The sequence below is a fragment of the Carcharodon carcharias genome, chromosome 4, assembly GCF_017639515.1.
Source record: "Carcharodon carcharias isolate sCarCar2 chromosome 4, sCarCar2.pri, whole genome shotgun sequence".
Lineage (NCBI taxonomy): Eukaryota > Metazoa > Chordata > Chondrichthyes > Lamniformes > Lamnidae > Carcharodon > Carcharodon carcharias.
This window is the reverse complement of record NC_054470.1, coordinates 64,390,451-64,404,974: the sequence shown is the minus strand read 5'-3', so window position 1 is coordinate 64,404,974 and position 14,524 is coordinate 64,390,451. Positions and strand designations below refer to the sequence as shown.

General features: G+C 41.1%; 2 protein-coding genes across 4 annotated transcripts in view; one reads left to right on the top strand and one right to left on the bottom strand.

The window, feature by feature from the left end:
- Positions 1 to 3,433, top strand: part of fbxo10 (F-box protein 10) — an 82,120-nt gene extending 78,687 nt beyond the window's left edge. Inside the window, exon 12 of one of the 2 annotated variants that reach the window (XM_041185844.1) lies at positions 3,131 to 3,433. Coding sequence is in view for 1 of the 2 variants with exons in the window: in XM_041185846.1 (XP_041041780.1) it covers positions 3,131 to 3,140 (10 nt within the window). In the remaining variant the exon portion in view is untranslated. The remainder of the gene's footprint in view (positions 1 to 3,130) is intronic. The other variant, XM_041185846.1, reaches the window with a different exon arrangement.
- The window catches only part of polr1e (RNA polymerase I subunit E), a 44,306-nt gene that overhangs the window by 6,708 nt on the left and 23,074 nt on the right, over positions 1 to 14,524 (bottom strand). For both annotated transcript variants that reach the window (XM_041185848.1, XM_041185847.1), the window contains 3 exons: positions 12,861 to 12,954; positions 12,431 to 12,570; positions 3,368 to 3,449 (listed from right to left, as the gene is read on the bottom strand). In XM_041185848.1, coding sequence (XP_041041782.1) covers positions 3,368 to 3,449; positions 12,431 to 12,570; positions 12,861 to 12,954 — 316 coding nt within the window. The remainder of the gene's footprint in view (positions 1 to 3,367; positions 3,450 to 12,430; positions 12,571 to 12,860; positions 12,955 to 14,524) is intronic.

The following is a 14,524-nucleotide window of genomic DNA, read 5'->3' as shown; positions in this document are numbered from 1 at the left end:
GGGTGGAGCAGGTGGAGCAAGATAGAAGGGAGCTAAGGAGAGATTGACAAACATGTCATGGACATAAGACAAAGGGAGTGTTAATGGTAGTGGCAAAGGCTAAAGAAGGTGCTGATAGTGGCATAAAGGTAAAATAGAAGAATGTGTTAATAGCAGAACAAGGGTCAGCGCTCTGTGAAAGCACAACATAGAAAGAGGTGACAGACGGCCCTGTGGTGGGCAGGGGGAGATGGGGAAAAAGGATTTAAAAAAATTAATGAATATATAAAAATTAAAATTTAAAAAATGGATTAAAAAAGGGGTAATGATGTAGGAGAGAGTTCATGGTCTGAAGTTGTTAAGTCAGGAAGGCTGTAAAGTACCTAATCAGAAGATGAGGTGCTGTTCCTCCAGTTTGCGTGAGCTTCACTGGAACATTGCAGCAGGCCAAGGAAGGACATGTGGGCATGAGAGTAGGATGGTGTGTTGAAATGGCAAGCGACAGGGAAGTCTGGGTCATGCTTGTTGACTGAGTGAAGGTGTTCCGCAAAGCAGTCACCTAGTTTGCGTTTAGTCCCCCCAATGTAGAGGAGACCACATTGGGAGCAGTGAATACAGTACATCAAATTGAAATTGAAATCCTTTAAATGCAGAGGCTGGTGGGGTGAAAAGTGAGGACAAGGGGCACCCTATCTAGATTCTGGAAGGGAGGGGAAGGGGTAAGGGCAGAGGTGCGGGAGATGGATCAGACACGGTTGAGGGCCTTGTCATTCAAAGAATCATCCTCCGCCATTTTCGCCAACTACAGCATGACACCACCACCAAACACATCTTCCCCTCGCCGCCCTGTCAGCATTCTGTAGGGACTGTTCCCTCCGTGACACCCTGGTCCACTCCTCCATCACCCCTAACTCCCCATCCCCTTCCCACAGCACCTTCTCATGCAAATGTAGAAGGTGTAACACCTGCCCCTATACCTCCTCCCTCCTCACTGTCCAAGGGCCCAAACACACCTTTCAGGTGAAGCAGCACTTCACTCACACCTCCTTCAATTTGGTCTATTGTGTTCGCTGCTCCCAATACAGTCTCTTCTACAGTGAGGAGGCTAATTGCAGACTGGGTGACCACTTTGCGGAATACCTTCGCTCAGTCCACAAGTATGACCCAGACCTTCCTATCGCTTGTCATTTTAACACGCCATCCTGCTCTCACGCCCACATGTCCATCCTTGGCCTGCTGCAACATTCCAGTGAAGCTCAACGCAAACTGAAGGAACAGCACCTCATCTTCCGATTAGATACTTGACAGCCTTCCGGACTTAACATTAAGTTTGACAACTTCAGGCCATGAACTCGCTCCTCCATCTTTACCCCTCTTTGTTAATCCATTTTGTTTAATTTTAATTTTTATTTATTTATTCATTTTTAAAAATCTTTTTCACCCATCTCCCCCTGCCCCCACAGGGCCATCTGTTACTTGTTTCTATGCTGTGCTTTCACAGAGCGCTGACCCTTGTTCTATTAACATATTCGTCTATCTTACCTTTATGCCACTATCAATGCCTTCTTTAGTCTTTACCACTACCATTAACACTCCCTTTGTCTTGTGTCCATGACATCTTTGTCAATCTCCCCCTAGCTCCACCTGCTCCAACCCCTCTTAAACAGTATAAAATCCATCACATTTCTACTTCTTTTTAGCTCTGAAGAGTCATATGGACTTGAAACATTAGTTCTGTTTCTCTCTCCACAGGTGCTGCCAGAACTGCTGCGTTTTTCCAGCACTTTTTATTTTACATCATTTTCCACTTCTTTCCATTAAATTTCAACCATGTTGACAGCCATGTGTCTACCCACTTCATTAATCTTTTGTCCTTCTGAAGTCTGTTACTATTCTATTCATTGTTTACCAGATTTCCAAGTTTCACGTCATTTACAAATTTTGATATAATACCCTGTATACCCAAGTCCAGGTCATTAATACAACAAAAAGATCAGTGGTCCTAATTTTGACCTCGGGAGACTCCAACTCGTACTTCCGGCCTGTATAAAACTGCTCATCACTACTCTCTGCTTTCCACTTCCTGTCTATTAGGCAATTCTGTGTCCATGCTACTCATGCCACTTTAATCCCACAGGCTTCAATTTTGCTAACAAGTCTATTATGTTGCACTTTATCAAACCCCTTCCAAAAGTCCATCTACATAACTGCACATTAATTCATTTAAAGATCTCAATCAAGTTTATCAGACTCTATCTTCATTTAACAAATCCATGTTGGCTATCATTTAAGCTTTGGTTTTTCCAAGTGTCAATTAATTTTGCTCTGGTTTATGGTCTCAAACTTTCCCTGCCACATACGTGAGGCTGTAAACTCTTTGAAGCAGAGGTTTATTACAAGCAGTATGAATGCTTGTAATAATCTGTCCACCATTCACCTCCACTTACCCCAAAATTAAATGAAATTGTAATAAATTAGGGCTGTGTACAGAATGTAATCTAAGCTGCTGAAAGTTACAAATACTCCTCAACGCTGGGTACAGTCACAGTGAGTTAGGATTCAAATTTACAGAGGCAATCAAATCAAATTACTATACAAAATTAATACCACTGAAACATAAATGAGACAGCAAGCATCATTTCACTAGATGGTTTCATTCCCTTCCTCCCAGCGGGAACTATGACTGGTGGCAAATGTAAGTGGGTTTACTGTTGGGTCCCCCAATCTTTGCAGAAGAACTTCAAACTCTCAAACACAAGTGCAACTGCACCACCTATCTACAATTAAGTTAAAATAACCCAAATTCAGAACAAACACACAGGCATAACATATTGTAGATTAATAGACAATTAACCACAAAGGAGTTGTTCGTTACCAATATTGGTAAAGACATGAGAAAAAAGTATTCTAAAAGGGAATTAATAATGGATTAAAGGATAAATCTGAATTACATGCTTAACCATATGCTAATACGATTCATAGATTTCTTTTAACAACAGAATATTAACTGTTTCAGCAAAATTAAGATCAGCCAGCAGTTTTCCACCTAGACAAGAATGAGACAACTTCTGCAGAATAGTGTCAGAAAGCCTTCCATTCTGTTTTACTTTATCAGGAACAAAGCACTAATCAATTCCCCCTTCATTTATAGCGCTCTGTGATTCCTCAGCACTTCTGGGCATTGAAGGAACAACAGAATAGAAGATCTTGGAACAATATTTCAAGTGTAATAATGTGCTTTCAAGAGATGCTGAAAGCTTTTCTCTTTTATTATGTTGTAGGAAACATTAATGGCACTGCCGATGTTCAGGGCTTTCTATTTGAACACGTAATCATAATCTATGCAATTCACCTTCTTCAGAAGCTTAACTATTTAAAGCGTCTTTACCGTCCATTGTCGTAAGTCAGGACTGTGAAATTTTTCATCAAACTGTTTTTTACAACATCCGCAACATCACTCCCAAGGGAACCTGAAGCAAGAGAATGTTTTAATGTTGTACATGAATCAGAAGTTTATTCAGAAATGGACTGCTCATATTGTAGCAACACAGCATTGGATCTTAATTTTTGGAAAAGATCAAAAATATTACAAAAGCATGTGGAAAATCATCTTAGCATATTGATTTTTAAAATCTATATAAACAAATAGATGTTTAGCACAAACTACTTACCCTTCATCAGTTTCACTTCTAAAAACATTACAATTATCCTTTGTGTTAAGTCAGAAGTCAATTGATACGTGGGTAGTGACCAACAAGGTAGGAGCCTGACCAAGGATTTTCAGACAATAGGAACAAAGCTTAAGTAATTTATAACTATCATCTGAACTTGAGACAAGATTATAATTGTAAAATATTTCATGGTACTGCTTACTGCTTTAAAAAAAATACATAACCTGAAAAGTTAATAGAAAGACTTGATTCAAATTTGAGCTTATGTATGCCAACAGTAACTCTCCTGTGACAACAGGCAATGAATATCCTTCAGTTTTTCAACCATTGAAAGTTTATCAAGAAAATGCGGGACAAAATAATTAACAGTTACTGAAATCATTTCCTCCTTTAATTTCAACTGAAATCTGCAGAATAAAAAAACCTTCAAAAGTATGTCAAAGCACAAACTATTTGAGTCAGACTGGGATTTTATTTTATATATATCATACTGCAAAGGAAGACTTATCCCAAAAAAGAAATTTCTTCAAAAGGCCGAAAAGAAGAAAAGATGATTGCAGCACACATGCGTGTATGTCAGCGGAGTAAGTGATTAGCAGATACACAATAGCTTCAAACTCTGAACAATTATTTGATTTTCCAGTTACCAAACAGCTGCTGCAGTAAAAGGCAGAACTGTGCAAAGCATCTGAAATTAAACCTGCAAATAAGTTGCTGCCCTGTTGGATCAATGACTGCCTGTGCCGCACAGAACCATGTTTGATCACCAAGTTTGCACTCTTACTCTTTGTTCAACAAGGACAAAATAAGAGGCAGTGCAACTGGTCTCAGAATCTTGTACGGGTATCTTCCCCTTGATTGCTACCGGAAATTGGGTAAGGGAAGTGCCTAGTTTAGCCATGGATCTCATGTTGTTGAATAACTGCCGATAATCAATGTTAAACTTCATGCTAGAACCACGACCACTTGACCAAAGTACTGAAGGGAGATAGGAACCATACCTCAAGTAGGCAGTCAATGCCTTCAGAGGAGTAGGGATGGAGAGAATGTTTCTAAAAAGAAAATGCAGAATGACTAAGACTTGGATCATTTGCTCTTGAGCAATAATCACTGATCAAATCTTTCCTGATTCACTTAAGGGATGAAATATTGAATTCTATTTCTACGACATTGTTTTCTTTTTATTCATCATCCAAATGCTTCATGTGGACTGTGCTTCCCAGGTACTCAAATTAAACCTTCCAACTGTTATAGAAGTACTTCTTCCTTTGGCAGTAACACGCCAGACTATGTTCACTTTGATATTTTGTTAACTTAATGAGTTCCTTCAGAAGGGAGACCTCTTATGAAATTATTAATCTGGCACAAAAGTGGCAAACTGAATTAAATTCAGAATTGAAAAAAAGAATTCTGTTCTGAAGTATAACTCCCGTAGCTCCAGGAGAGCTTAGAAACTTTGGTTAGCTACAAGTGTTTCACATTAGCTTCATGGGCTGTGCACAGCAGCTGCTACTTCAATTTTGAGTAATCGGAAGGCTTTTGAAAACTGCTAAATATCTTTTAATGTGTCATAAACCGTGAACAAAATTTTCCTTACACTTCAAATGCTGATTAAGTCTCAAATGCCAGATCAGCAGTAAACAGAAAACAGCATTTATGAAGAATCACAGAATCACACAGTGCAGAAGAGGCCCTTCGGCCTATCGAGTCTGCACCGACACGTGAGAAACACCTGACCTACCTACCTAATCCCATTTACCAGCGCTTGGCCCATAGCCTTGAATGTTATGACATGCCAAGTGCTCATCCAAATACTTTTTAAAAGGATGTGAGGCAACCCACTTCCACCACCCACCCAGGCAGCGCATTCCAGACCATCACCACCCTCTCAGTAAAAAAGATTTTCCTCACATCCCCCCTAAACCTCCTGACCCTCACCTTGAACTTGTGTCCCCTCGTGAATGACCCTTCAACTAAGGGGAACAGCTGCTCCTTATCCACGCCCCTCATAATCTTGTACATCTTGATCAGGTCGCCCCTCAGTCTTCTCTGCTCCAACGAAAACAACCCATGTCTATACAGCCTCTCTTCATAACTCAAGTGTTTCATCCCAGGCAACATCCTGGTGAATCTCCTCTGCACCCCCTCCAGTGCAATCACATCCTTCCTATAATATGGCAACCAGAACTGCACACAGAAATCCAGCTCTGGCCTCACCAAGGTACTATACAACTCCAACATGACTTCCCTACTTTTGTAATCTATGCTTCGATTGATAAAGGCATGTGTCCCATTTGCCTTTTTCACCACCCCACTAACATGCCCCTCTGCCTTCAGAAATCTATGGACACACACGCCAAGGTCTCTTTGTTCCTCAGAACTTCCTAGTGTCATGCCGTTCATTGAATACTTACTTGCCAAATTACTCCTTCCAAAGTGTATCACCTCACACTTCTCAGGGTTAAATTCCATCTGCCACTTATCTGCCCATTTGACCATCCCGTCAATATCTTCCTGTCGCCCAAGACAATCAACCTCACTGTTAACCATCCGGTCAATCTTTGTGTCATCCGCAAACTTACTAATCCTATCCCTCACATAGTCATCTATGTCGTTTATATAAATGACAAATAATAGGGGACCCAGCACAGATCCCTGTTGTACGCCACTGGACACCGGCTTCCAGTCACTAAAGCATTCTTCTGTCATCACCCTCTGTCTCCCACAACTAAGCCAATTCTGAATCCACCTCATCAAATTACCCTGTATCCCATGTGCATTTGCCTTCTTTATAAGTTGGACCTTGTCAAAGGCTTTGCTGAAATCCATATAAACTACATCAACCAGCTTATATTTCACCCCTCTCCTATTTTTACTTAGTTCTGTTGAAGGGTCATGAGGACTCGAAACGTCAACTTTGTTCTTCTCCGCCGATGCTGCCAGACCTGCTGAGTTTTTCCAGGTATTTCTGTTTTTGTTTTATCAACTACACTACCCTCATCTACACACCTGGTCACCTCCTAAAAAAATTCAATTAAATTTGTTACGCACGACCTCCCCCCAACAAAGCCATGCTGACAATCCCTGATCAAACCTTGCCTCTCCAAGTGGAGATAGATTCGCTCCTTCAGGATTTTCTCCAATAGTTTCCCTACCACTGACATGAGACTCACTGGCCTGTAGTTCCCTGGCTTCTCTCTACAATCCTTCTTAAATAGTGGAACCACATTAGCTGTTCTCCAGTCCTCTGGCACCTCCCCCGTGGCTAGAGAGGAATTAAAAATTTGGGTCAGAGCCCCTGCAATCTCCGCCCTTGCCTCCCTCAGCAGTCTGGGACACATATCATCCGGACCTGGAGATTTGTCCACTTTTAAGCCTGCCAACACCTCCAATACCTAGTCACTCTCTATATCAATTTGTTCAAAACCTCGCATTCTCTCTCTCCGAGTTCCATACCTTCATCCTCATTCTCTTGGGTGAAGATGGATGTGACGTATTTGTTCAACACTCTACCAATGTCCTCTGGCTCCACCCGCAGATTGCCCCCTTGGTCCCTAATGGGCCCTACTCTTTCCCTGGTTATCCTCTTCCCATTGATATATTTATAGAATATCTTGGGATTTTCCCTACTTTTAGCAGCCAGAAAGAACTTTCTCATCACCCCTCTTTGCTCTCCTAATTGATTTCTTAAGCTCCACCCTGCACTTCCTGTTCTCCACTAACGCCTCCGCTGATTTGCTCCCCTTGTACCTGCTAAAAGCCTCTCTTTTCCTTCTCATTGTATCCTGAATATCCCTGGTCATCCATGGTTCTCTGGGCTTGTTACTCCTTCCTATCATCCAGAGGGAACATGTTGAGCCTGTACAAGCCCCATTTCTTTTTTGAATGCCCCCCACTGTTCCTCTGTAGATTTCCCCACATGTAGCTGTTCCCAGTCTACCTTGGCAAGGTCCTGCCTTATTTTACTAAAATCCGCTCTCCCCCAATCCAAAACATTTTTTTGTAACTTGTTTATTTCTTTGTCCATAACAAGCTTAAATTGTACCATGTTGTGGTCGCTATCACTAAAATGCTCCCCCACCACCACCTCAGCCACTGGTCCAGCTTCATTCCCCAGAATTAGGTCCAGCACTGCGCCGTCTCTTGTTGGACCCTCTACATATTGACCTAAAAAGTTCTCCTGTGCACATTTCAAGAAATCTACTCCATCCAAGCCCATAACACTATGTCTATCCCAATTAATGTTGGGAAAGTTGAAATCACCTAATTACCCTATTGTTATTGTTTTTACACAACTCCGCAAATTGTGCACATATTTGCTCCTCAATTTCCCGCTGACTATCTGGGGGTCTATAATAAACACCTAACAATGTGGCTGCCCCTTTATAATTCCTAAGCTCTACCCACAAACCTTCATTCAATGCCCCCTCCAAGATATCATCTCTCCTTACTTCACTAACTGACTCCTTAACTAATAATGGAACGCCTCTTCCTCTTTTACCCCTTCCCCTTTCTTGCCTGAAGATTCTATATCCCGGAATGTTGAGCTGCCAATTCTGCCCCTCCCTCAACCACGTCTCAGTGATGGCTACTTATCGTAATTCCATGTGTCAATCCTCACCCTTAACTCATCCATTTTATTTGTAATACTCCTGGCATTAGAGGCCATCCAGCCTCACCTTATTCCCTTGAAACTTAATGCAGCTGTACTCCCTCTGACTTGATTGTTTTACTGTATTATGATGTGTCCCTATTCTGCTAACATTCTGTGTACCCTCCCCCTGCTGATTTAGTTTAAACTCCTCCCAACAGAACTAGCAAACCCGCCCGCAAGGATGTTAGTCCCACTCTGGTTCTGATGTAGACCGTCCCGCTTGTACAGGTCCCACCTTCCCCAGAAACGGTCCCAGTGATCCAGGAATCTAAAACCCTCTCTCGTGCACCAGCTCTTAAGCCACATATTCATCTGCGCTATTCTCCTATTTCTGAGCTCACTAGCACCTGGCATAGGAGTAATCCAGAGATTACAATCCGAGAGGTCTTGCTTTTTAGTCTACTGCCTAACTCCCTGAACTCTTGATGCAAGGCCTCATCCTTCTTTCTACCTATGTCATTGGTACCAACATGTACCATGACCTCTGCCTTATCACCTTCTCCCTTCAGGATGCCCTGCAGCCATTCAGTGACATCCCAGACCCTGGCACCAGGGAGGCAACACACCATCCTGGAGTCACGTTGACGGCCACAATTGCGCTTATCTGTTCCCCTGACTATAGAATCCCCTATTACTACTGCTCTTCCTCCCCTCCTGTACAGACAGGCTACTTGTGCCAGAAGGAACCAGTGCCCACATCAGCCTCCAAAATGGAATACCGATTTGTGAGCGGGACCCCAGGGGACTCCTGAACCACCTGCCTGTTTCTCTTGGACTGCCTGATGGTCACCTATTCCCTTCCTTCCTCAAGTCCCTTCATCTGTGGTGTGACTGCCTCTCTAAACATACTATCCACAATGCTGTCAGACTTGCGGATGCTCCACAGTGTAATCTTGTTACATCGTTGACAAGCTCACTGAGAAATCCACTGCCTGAATCTGAATCAACTTCTAAGTAAGGGTGATTGGGAATGGCATATGGGAATAATACATTGGAATAATGCGAGTGTGGAACTCTCCTTGCTGAATTTTGGACAAGGGACCAGATGACTGCATCTAGAGTCAGCCACGAAAATCTGAAGAATTTTACTCAATCCCATGGGCATGTTTATGTGAAATCTCCAGACATTTATGAAAACTACAACAATATTCACACAAACCCAAGTATGCTTTCTTGCCAATAAAATCAGCATATATTTTAAAGTAATAAAAAGGCTGTGAAAGCAACAACCAGTGCAGAGGACAGTGACAGTGACCTTTCACCCAACAACATGGGTTTGAACTCAAGCCCAAACTAAATGGATGAAATTTGGATCAGCTAGATGAAGGATCTTAAACTGATGCTAAATACCCTTCTCATCTCTCCCAGCAGGCAATTCAAAACTGTTCAAAAATCAATTAAAATGATAACGACATATTGATTTTTGGAGCACATTTCCTAGGGGCAAGTTGTTCAATTTTTGTCTTAACTATGGAAATTAATGAGATGACATTTTCTTAATTATTGAAAATTTGTCTCCAATTAAGAAAATCCCACGGTTCAAATACAACTTCTTGGTACCATGCTGTAAAGTACAAAGTCAGTCACTATGACCACGTCAGTTTGCATTCATTTATTATATACTCTGGAGATCAGATACTAAATTTAAACCAAGGACGTCAGTACTTCAGTGACTGCCCTGCATGGTATTAAAACTAGAGGCAATATTTGAGACCTGGGATTTAACTAATTAGCAACTCACAATAGCAACAATTCAGCCTAAACTCATTGATTTCAAGTCACTTCCACCACTACTCTGCTGACTTCCAAATCTCCCTACTTCATCTGAATCCACATTTTGAAAGCACTTCCATTTCATCATGCACTCCCACAAAGTGCAAAAGAGACATGTTATTGGAAGGCTGACCTCGAGCTATAAAAGTTAAAGCTTCTATTACTTAACGCTTTTCATTTTTTAAGTTCATCCCAAAGTGCTTCACAGCCAATGAACTACTTTTGAAGTGCAGTCACGTTCGCTCTGTAAACAAACAACAGCCAATTTTGTGCACAGAATGATCTCACAAACAGCAAATGACAGCAAAATCTGTTTGATATTGGCTGAGGGACAAATGTTGGCCAGATAGAACTCCCCTGGACAGAATGCCCACCTGAATGGACAAATGGAGTCTCAATTTAATGTTTCATCAACAGATGGCATCTCTAACAGTGTAGAATTTCTGCAGTAAAGCATTGAAGAGTCAACCTAGATCACATGTTCAAGTCCTGAAGTGGGATTCGAACCCATAAACTCTGACTCAGTGTTCCACCATTTTTCAGGATAAATGGGTCAATTTTCAGGTTGGCAAATCGTAACAACTGGGGTACAACAGGGATCAATGCTGGGGACTCAATTTTTATTACCTACATTAATGACTTACATGAAGCGACCAATTGTATTGCAGCCAAGTTTGCTGACAATACAAAGATAGTAAGGAAAGCAAGTTGTGGGGAAGACATAAATAGTTTGCAAAGGGATATAGATAGGTTAAGTGAGTGGGCAAAAATTTGGCAGATGGAGTATAATGAGAGAAAATGTGAGGTTGTCCATTTTGGCAGGAAGAATAGAAAAGCAGAATATTATTTAAATGGGGAGGGACTACAGAATGCTGCAATACAGAGGAATCTGTGTGTCCTTGTACATGAATCACCAAAAGTTAGCATGCAAGTATAGAGCAAGTACATAGGAAGGCAAATGGAATGTTAGCCTTTTTGCAAGAGGGAGTATAAAAGGGAAATCTTGCCACACCTGTAGAGGGCATTGATGAGAGCACACCTAGAATACTGTGTACAGTTTTGGCCTCCTTAGTTAAAAAGAGATATACTTGCATATTGGATATATTGGGAAGCAATTCAAAGAAGGTTCACTAGGCTGATTCCTGGGATGAAGGTTTTGTCTTATGAGGAAAAGTTGAGCAGGTTGAGACTATATTCACTGGAGTTTGAATATGGGGTGATCTTTTGAAACATTTAAAATTCTGAGGGGGCTTGACAGCGTAGATGCTGACAGAATGGTTCCCCTCCTGGGGGAATCTAGAACTAGGGGATTCAGTTTAAAAATAAGAGGTCTCCTGTTTAAGATGGAGATGAGGAATAATTTCTTCCCTCAGAGGATTGTTAGTCTTTGGAATTCTCTTCCACAAAGAGCAGTGGAGGCTGGATCATTGAATATATTCAAGGCTGAGTTAGACAGATTTTTGATCTACAAGGGAGTCAAGGGTCGTGGGGAACAGGCAGCAAGGTGGCCACTATCAGATCAGCCATGATTTTATTGAATTGCGGATCAGACTCGATGGGCCGCTTAGCCTACTCCTGCTCCTATTTCCTATGATCATATGAGCAAAGCTGACACAATAAAACCATTCTATTACCACCACAGTTAAGTGACCAGTTCTGTAACATTGCAGGCACCAGGAAGGTTGACAAATCAGCACACAAGCTAAGCTCATGAAAATGAGCAAATTGCCAAATCATTACTCACACATTGATTCATTTAGTAATTATTCATCTGGAAAATTGTTATTTAGTCACTCTGTAGCACAGCTGTTCATGCACTTCTAACTGTAATTTTCCAATTGTTCGTAAACATTTTGTACAGTGCAGTAATACAGATAACGTAGACTGATCACAACAGAAATGATACTGTCATCACAAAATGGTGGAGTCAAAACAAAAACGTCTTTGCCTATTATTATCAACAATTGGGAGTGGATTTTAACTTTGCCGGGATAAAAGTAAAATCTATTGGAAGTTAAATTGGATCTGATATCTACAAAAAAAATATAAAGTTCACATACATTATTAATTTGAAGACTTGTAAAGTTCAATTGAATCATCTGAAACTGGTAGAATTCAAGAGTTCTAAATCTGACCAAATTCTGGTTCCTGACCTTGATCATGACTCATGACATTTAAACGTAGGCTCTATTTAGTATTTTTATGCTAGACAAGCAATGAGAATGTTGTCCTTTGCACAACTGATGTTAAAGCTCTTAATTCTCCAAAGTGTAATTCTTTGAATTGACTTAATATACATGTCAATCTTTAGCATCACTGACAAAAATACAAAGGAAGGAAAGATGAATTTTACCTTTGTGCTTCAATTCGTGGTTTTTTAAATTGTGCAATCTGATCAGAGTGTGTACATAAAACAGGCAATGACACTTATAATCACGACTTTTCTCATCCTGAGGTAAGGATTTCAATGATTCCAGGACAAAGGAGGAATAGCTAAAAATAAACACAACAGCATTAGATCACTTCTTAAATATTGTGCTTCAAACCTTTTCTACCCTCTGCTACTCCAGAGTTTCCAACCTTGATTTGCTTAAAGCATGTAATATTATGTAACAAAAGATATTAAGAGCGGTCAGGCATAATGAACTGTAAGATGAGCATAGATCATGATTTCTTTTTATATAAAATGTACTCTTCCAAACAGGAAATTTTTGTTAAATGCATCAGAATTACAGCAATTGTGGCTGACAGCATCATCCCAACAGACTGTCTACTAAACTTACTTGCCAGTTTGTGCCAGTTTACAAATTTCTTCTGCAGTGCTAATTTTCAGTGCACAGTGTGCTTCGATTGCTTGAAACTCAGTAGGTGAGATGACTTGTTGTGAATTAAGGAGATACCCAAGTCTGACAACTTAAAAAATTTGACACAAGCTACAATCACCTAATTATTTTGTCCATCTGTCTACTACCATACCACCAGAGCTGTAACCAGGTAAAGTGGTGGTCATTTCTTAAAGAAAGTCTCAGCTTTAGGATTTTTGCAGGACTGAATTATCACAATCTTGGAATTTTACAGCACTTGGCACTTTTGGGGATCAACCTTGAACTTATTAAATGGTAGAGCTCGAGAAGTTGTAAGGCCTATACCAAGTTCTGCTTCTTATGTTCTTACAAGAGATTCAGCCCATTGCATTTTGTGAATCTGTTAATCATTTAGTCTCATTTCCCTGTCCTTTCCCATACCCTTTTAAGTTTCATTTTTATCAACTTTTATCAACTTCCCTCTTAAAAACTATTATGGATTCTGATTTCCCCACTGTTTCTGATAGGACATTCTGCGTCCTAATAACATTCTGCATCAAAAATCTCCAAATCTTTATGTCACTAGAAACGACATACATTCATATGCAGCAGCCCATTCTCTGCAAACAAAAGGAATATCTTCAAGCCTTGCGCCTTTTCTGAATTACCCAGGAGCTCGGGGAGCCTATACCCTGTCGTTGCTTTCTTCATGACAATGTCCCAGCCAATCAGAGTTAACTTGCAAACCAATCAGCACTCTTTGGTCCTGTAGTATAATTTGAGAGAGCATTTGAATTTTGGCATTCTTGCTTTCGTCCTGATGAAAAGCTTTGCACCATGTCTCTTTTCAGCAATATTCATAATTTTTCTTTATTCTTTTGGTGTTGATGGAAGGCTATATAAATACTATGCCTACAACAGCAGGCCAGAGGCTGGGAATTTTGTAGCAAGTAACTCACCTCCTGACTCCCCAAAATCTGTCCGTCATCTACAAGACGCAAGTCAGGGGTGTGATGGAATACTCTCCATTTGCCTGGATGAGTGCAATTCCAACAACACTCAAGATGCTCAACACCAGTCAGGACAAAGCAGCCCCCTTGACCGGCACCCATCCACCACCTTAAACATTCACTCCCTCCACCACTGGCAGACAGTGGTAGCAGTATGTTCCATCTACAAGATCACTGCCGCAACTTGCCAAGGCTCCTTCGAAGGCAACTTCTAAACCTGCGACTTATACCACTTAGAAAAACAAAGGCAGCAGACACATGGAGACACCACCAATGCAAGTTTCCTTCTAAGTCACACACCATCCCAACTTGAAACTATATCACTGTTCCTTCAGTCGCTCAGACAAAAACCTGGAACTTACTCCCTAAAAGCACTGTGGATAACCTACCCCACATGGACTGCATCGGTTCAAGGTAGCAGCTCACCACCACCTCCTCCTCAAGAACAATCAAGGATGAGGGTAATAAATGCTGGCCTTGCCAGTGATGTTAATTTCCCATGAACAAATAGAAACAAAGATCTTATATTTAAGACCTCCAGATACTAACTCACCAATTAGTGGAAATAGAATAAGGGAGTACAGGGTCTTCTGAGGTCAGAGTGCGTCTTGAGCCGAGTGCTAAGTCAGGGCG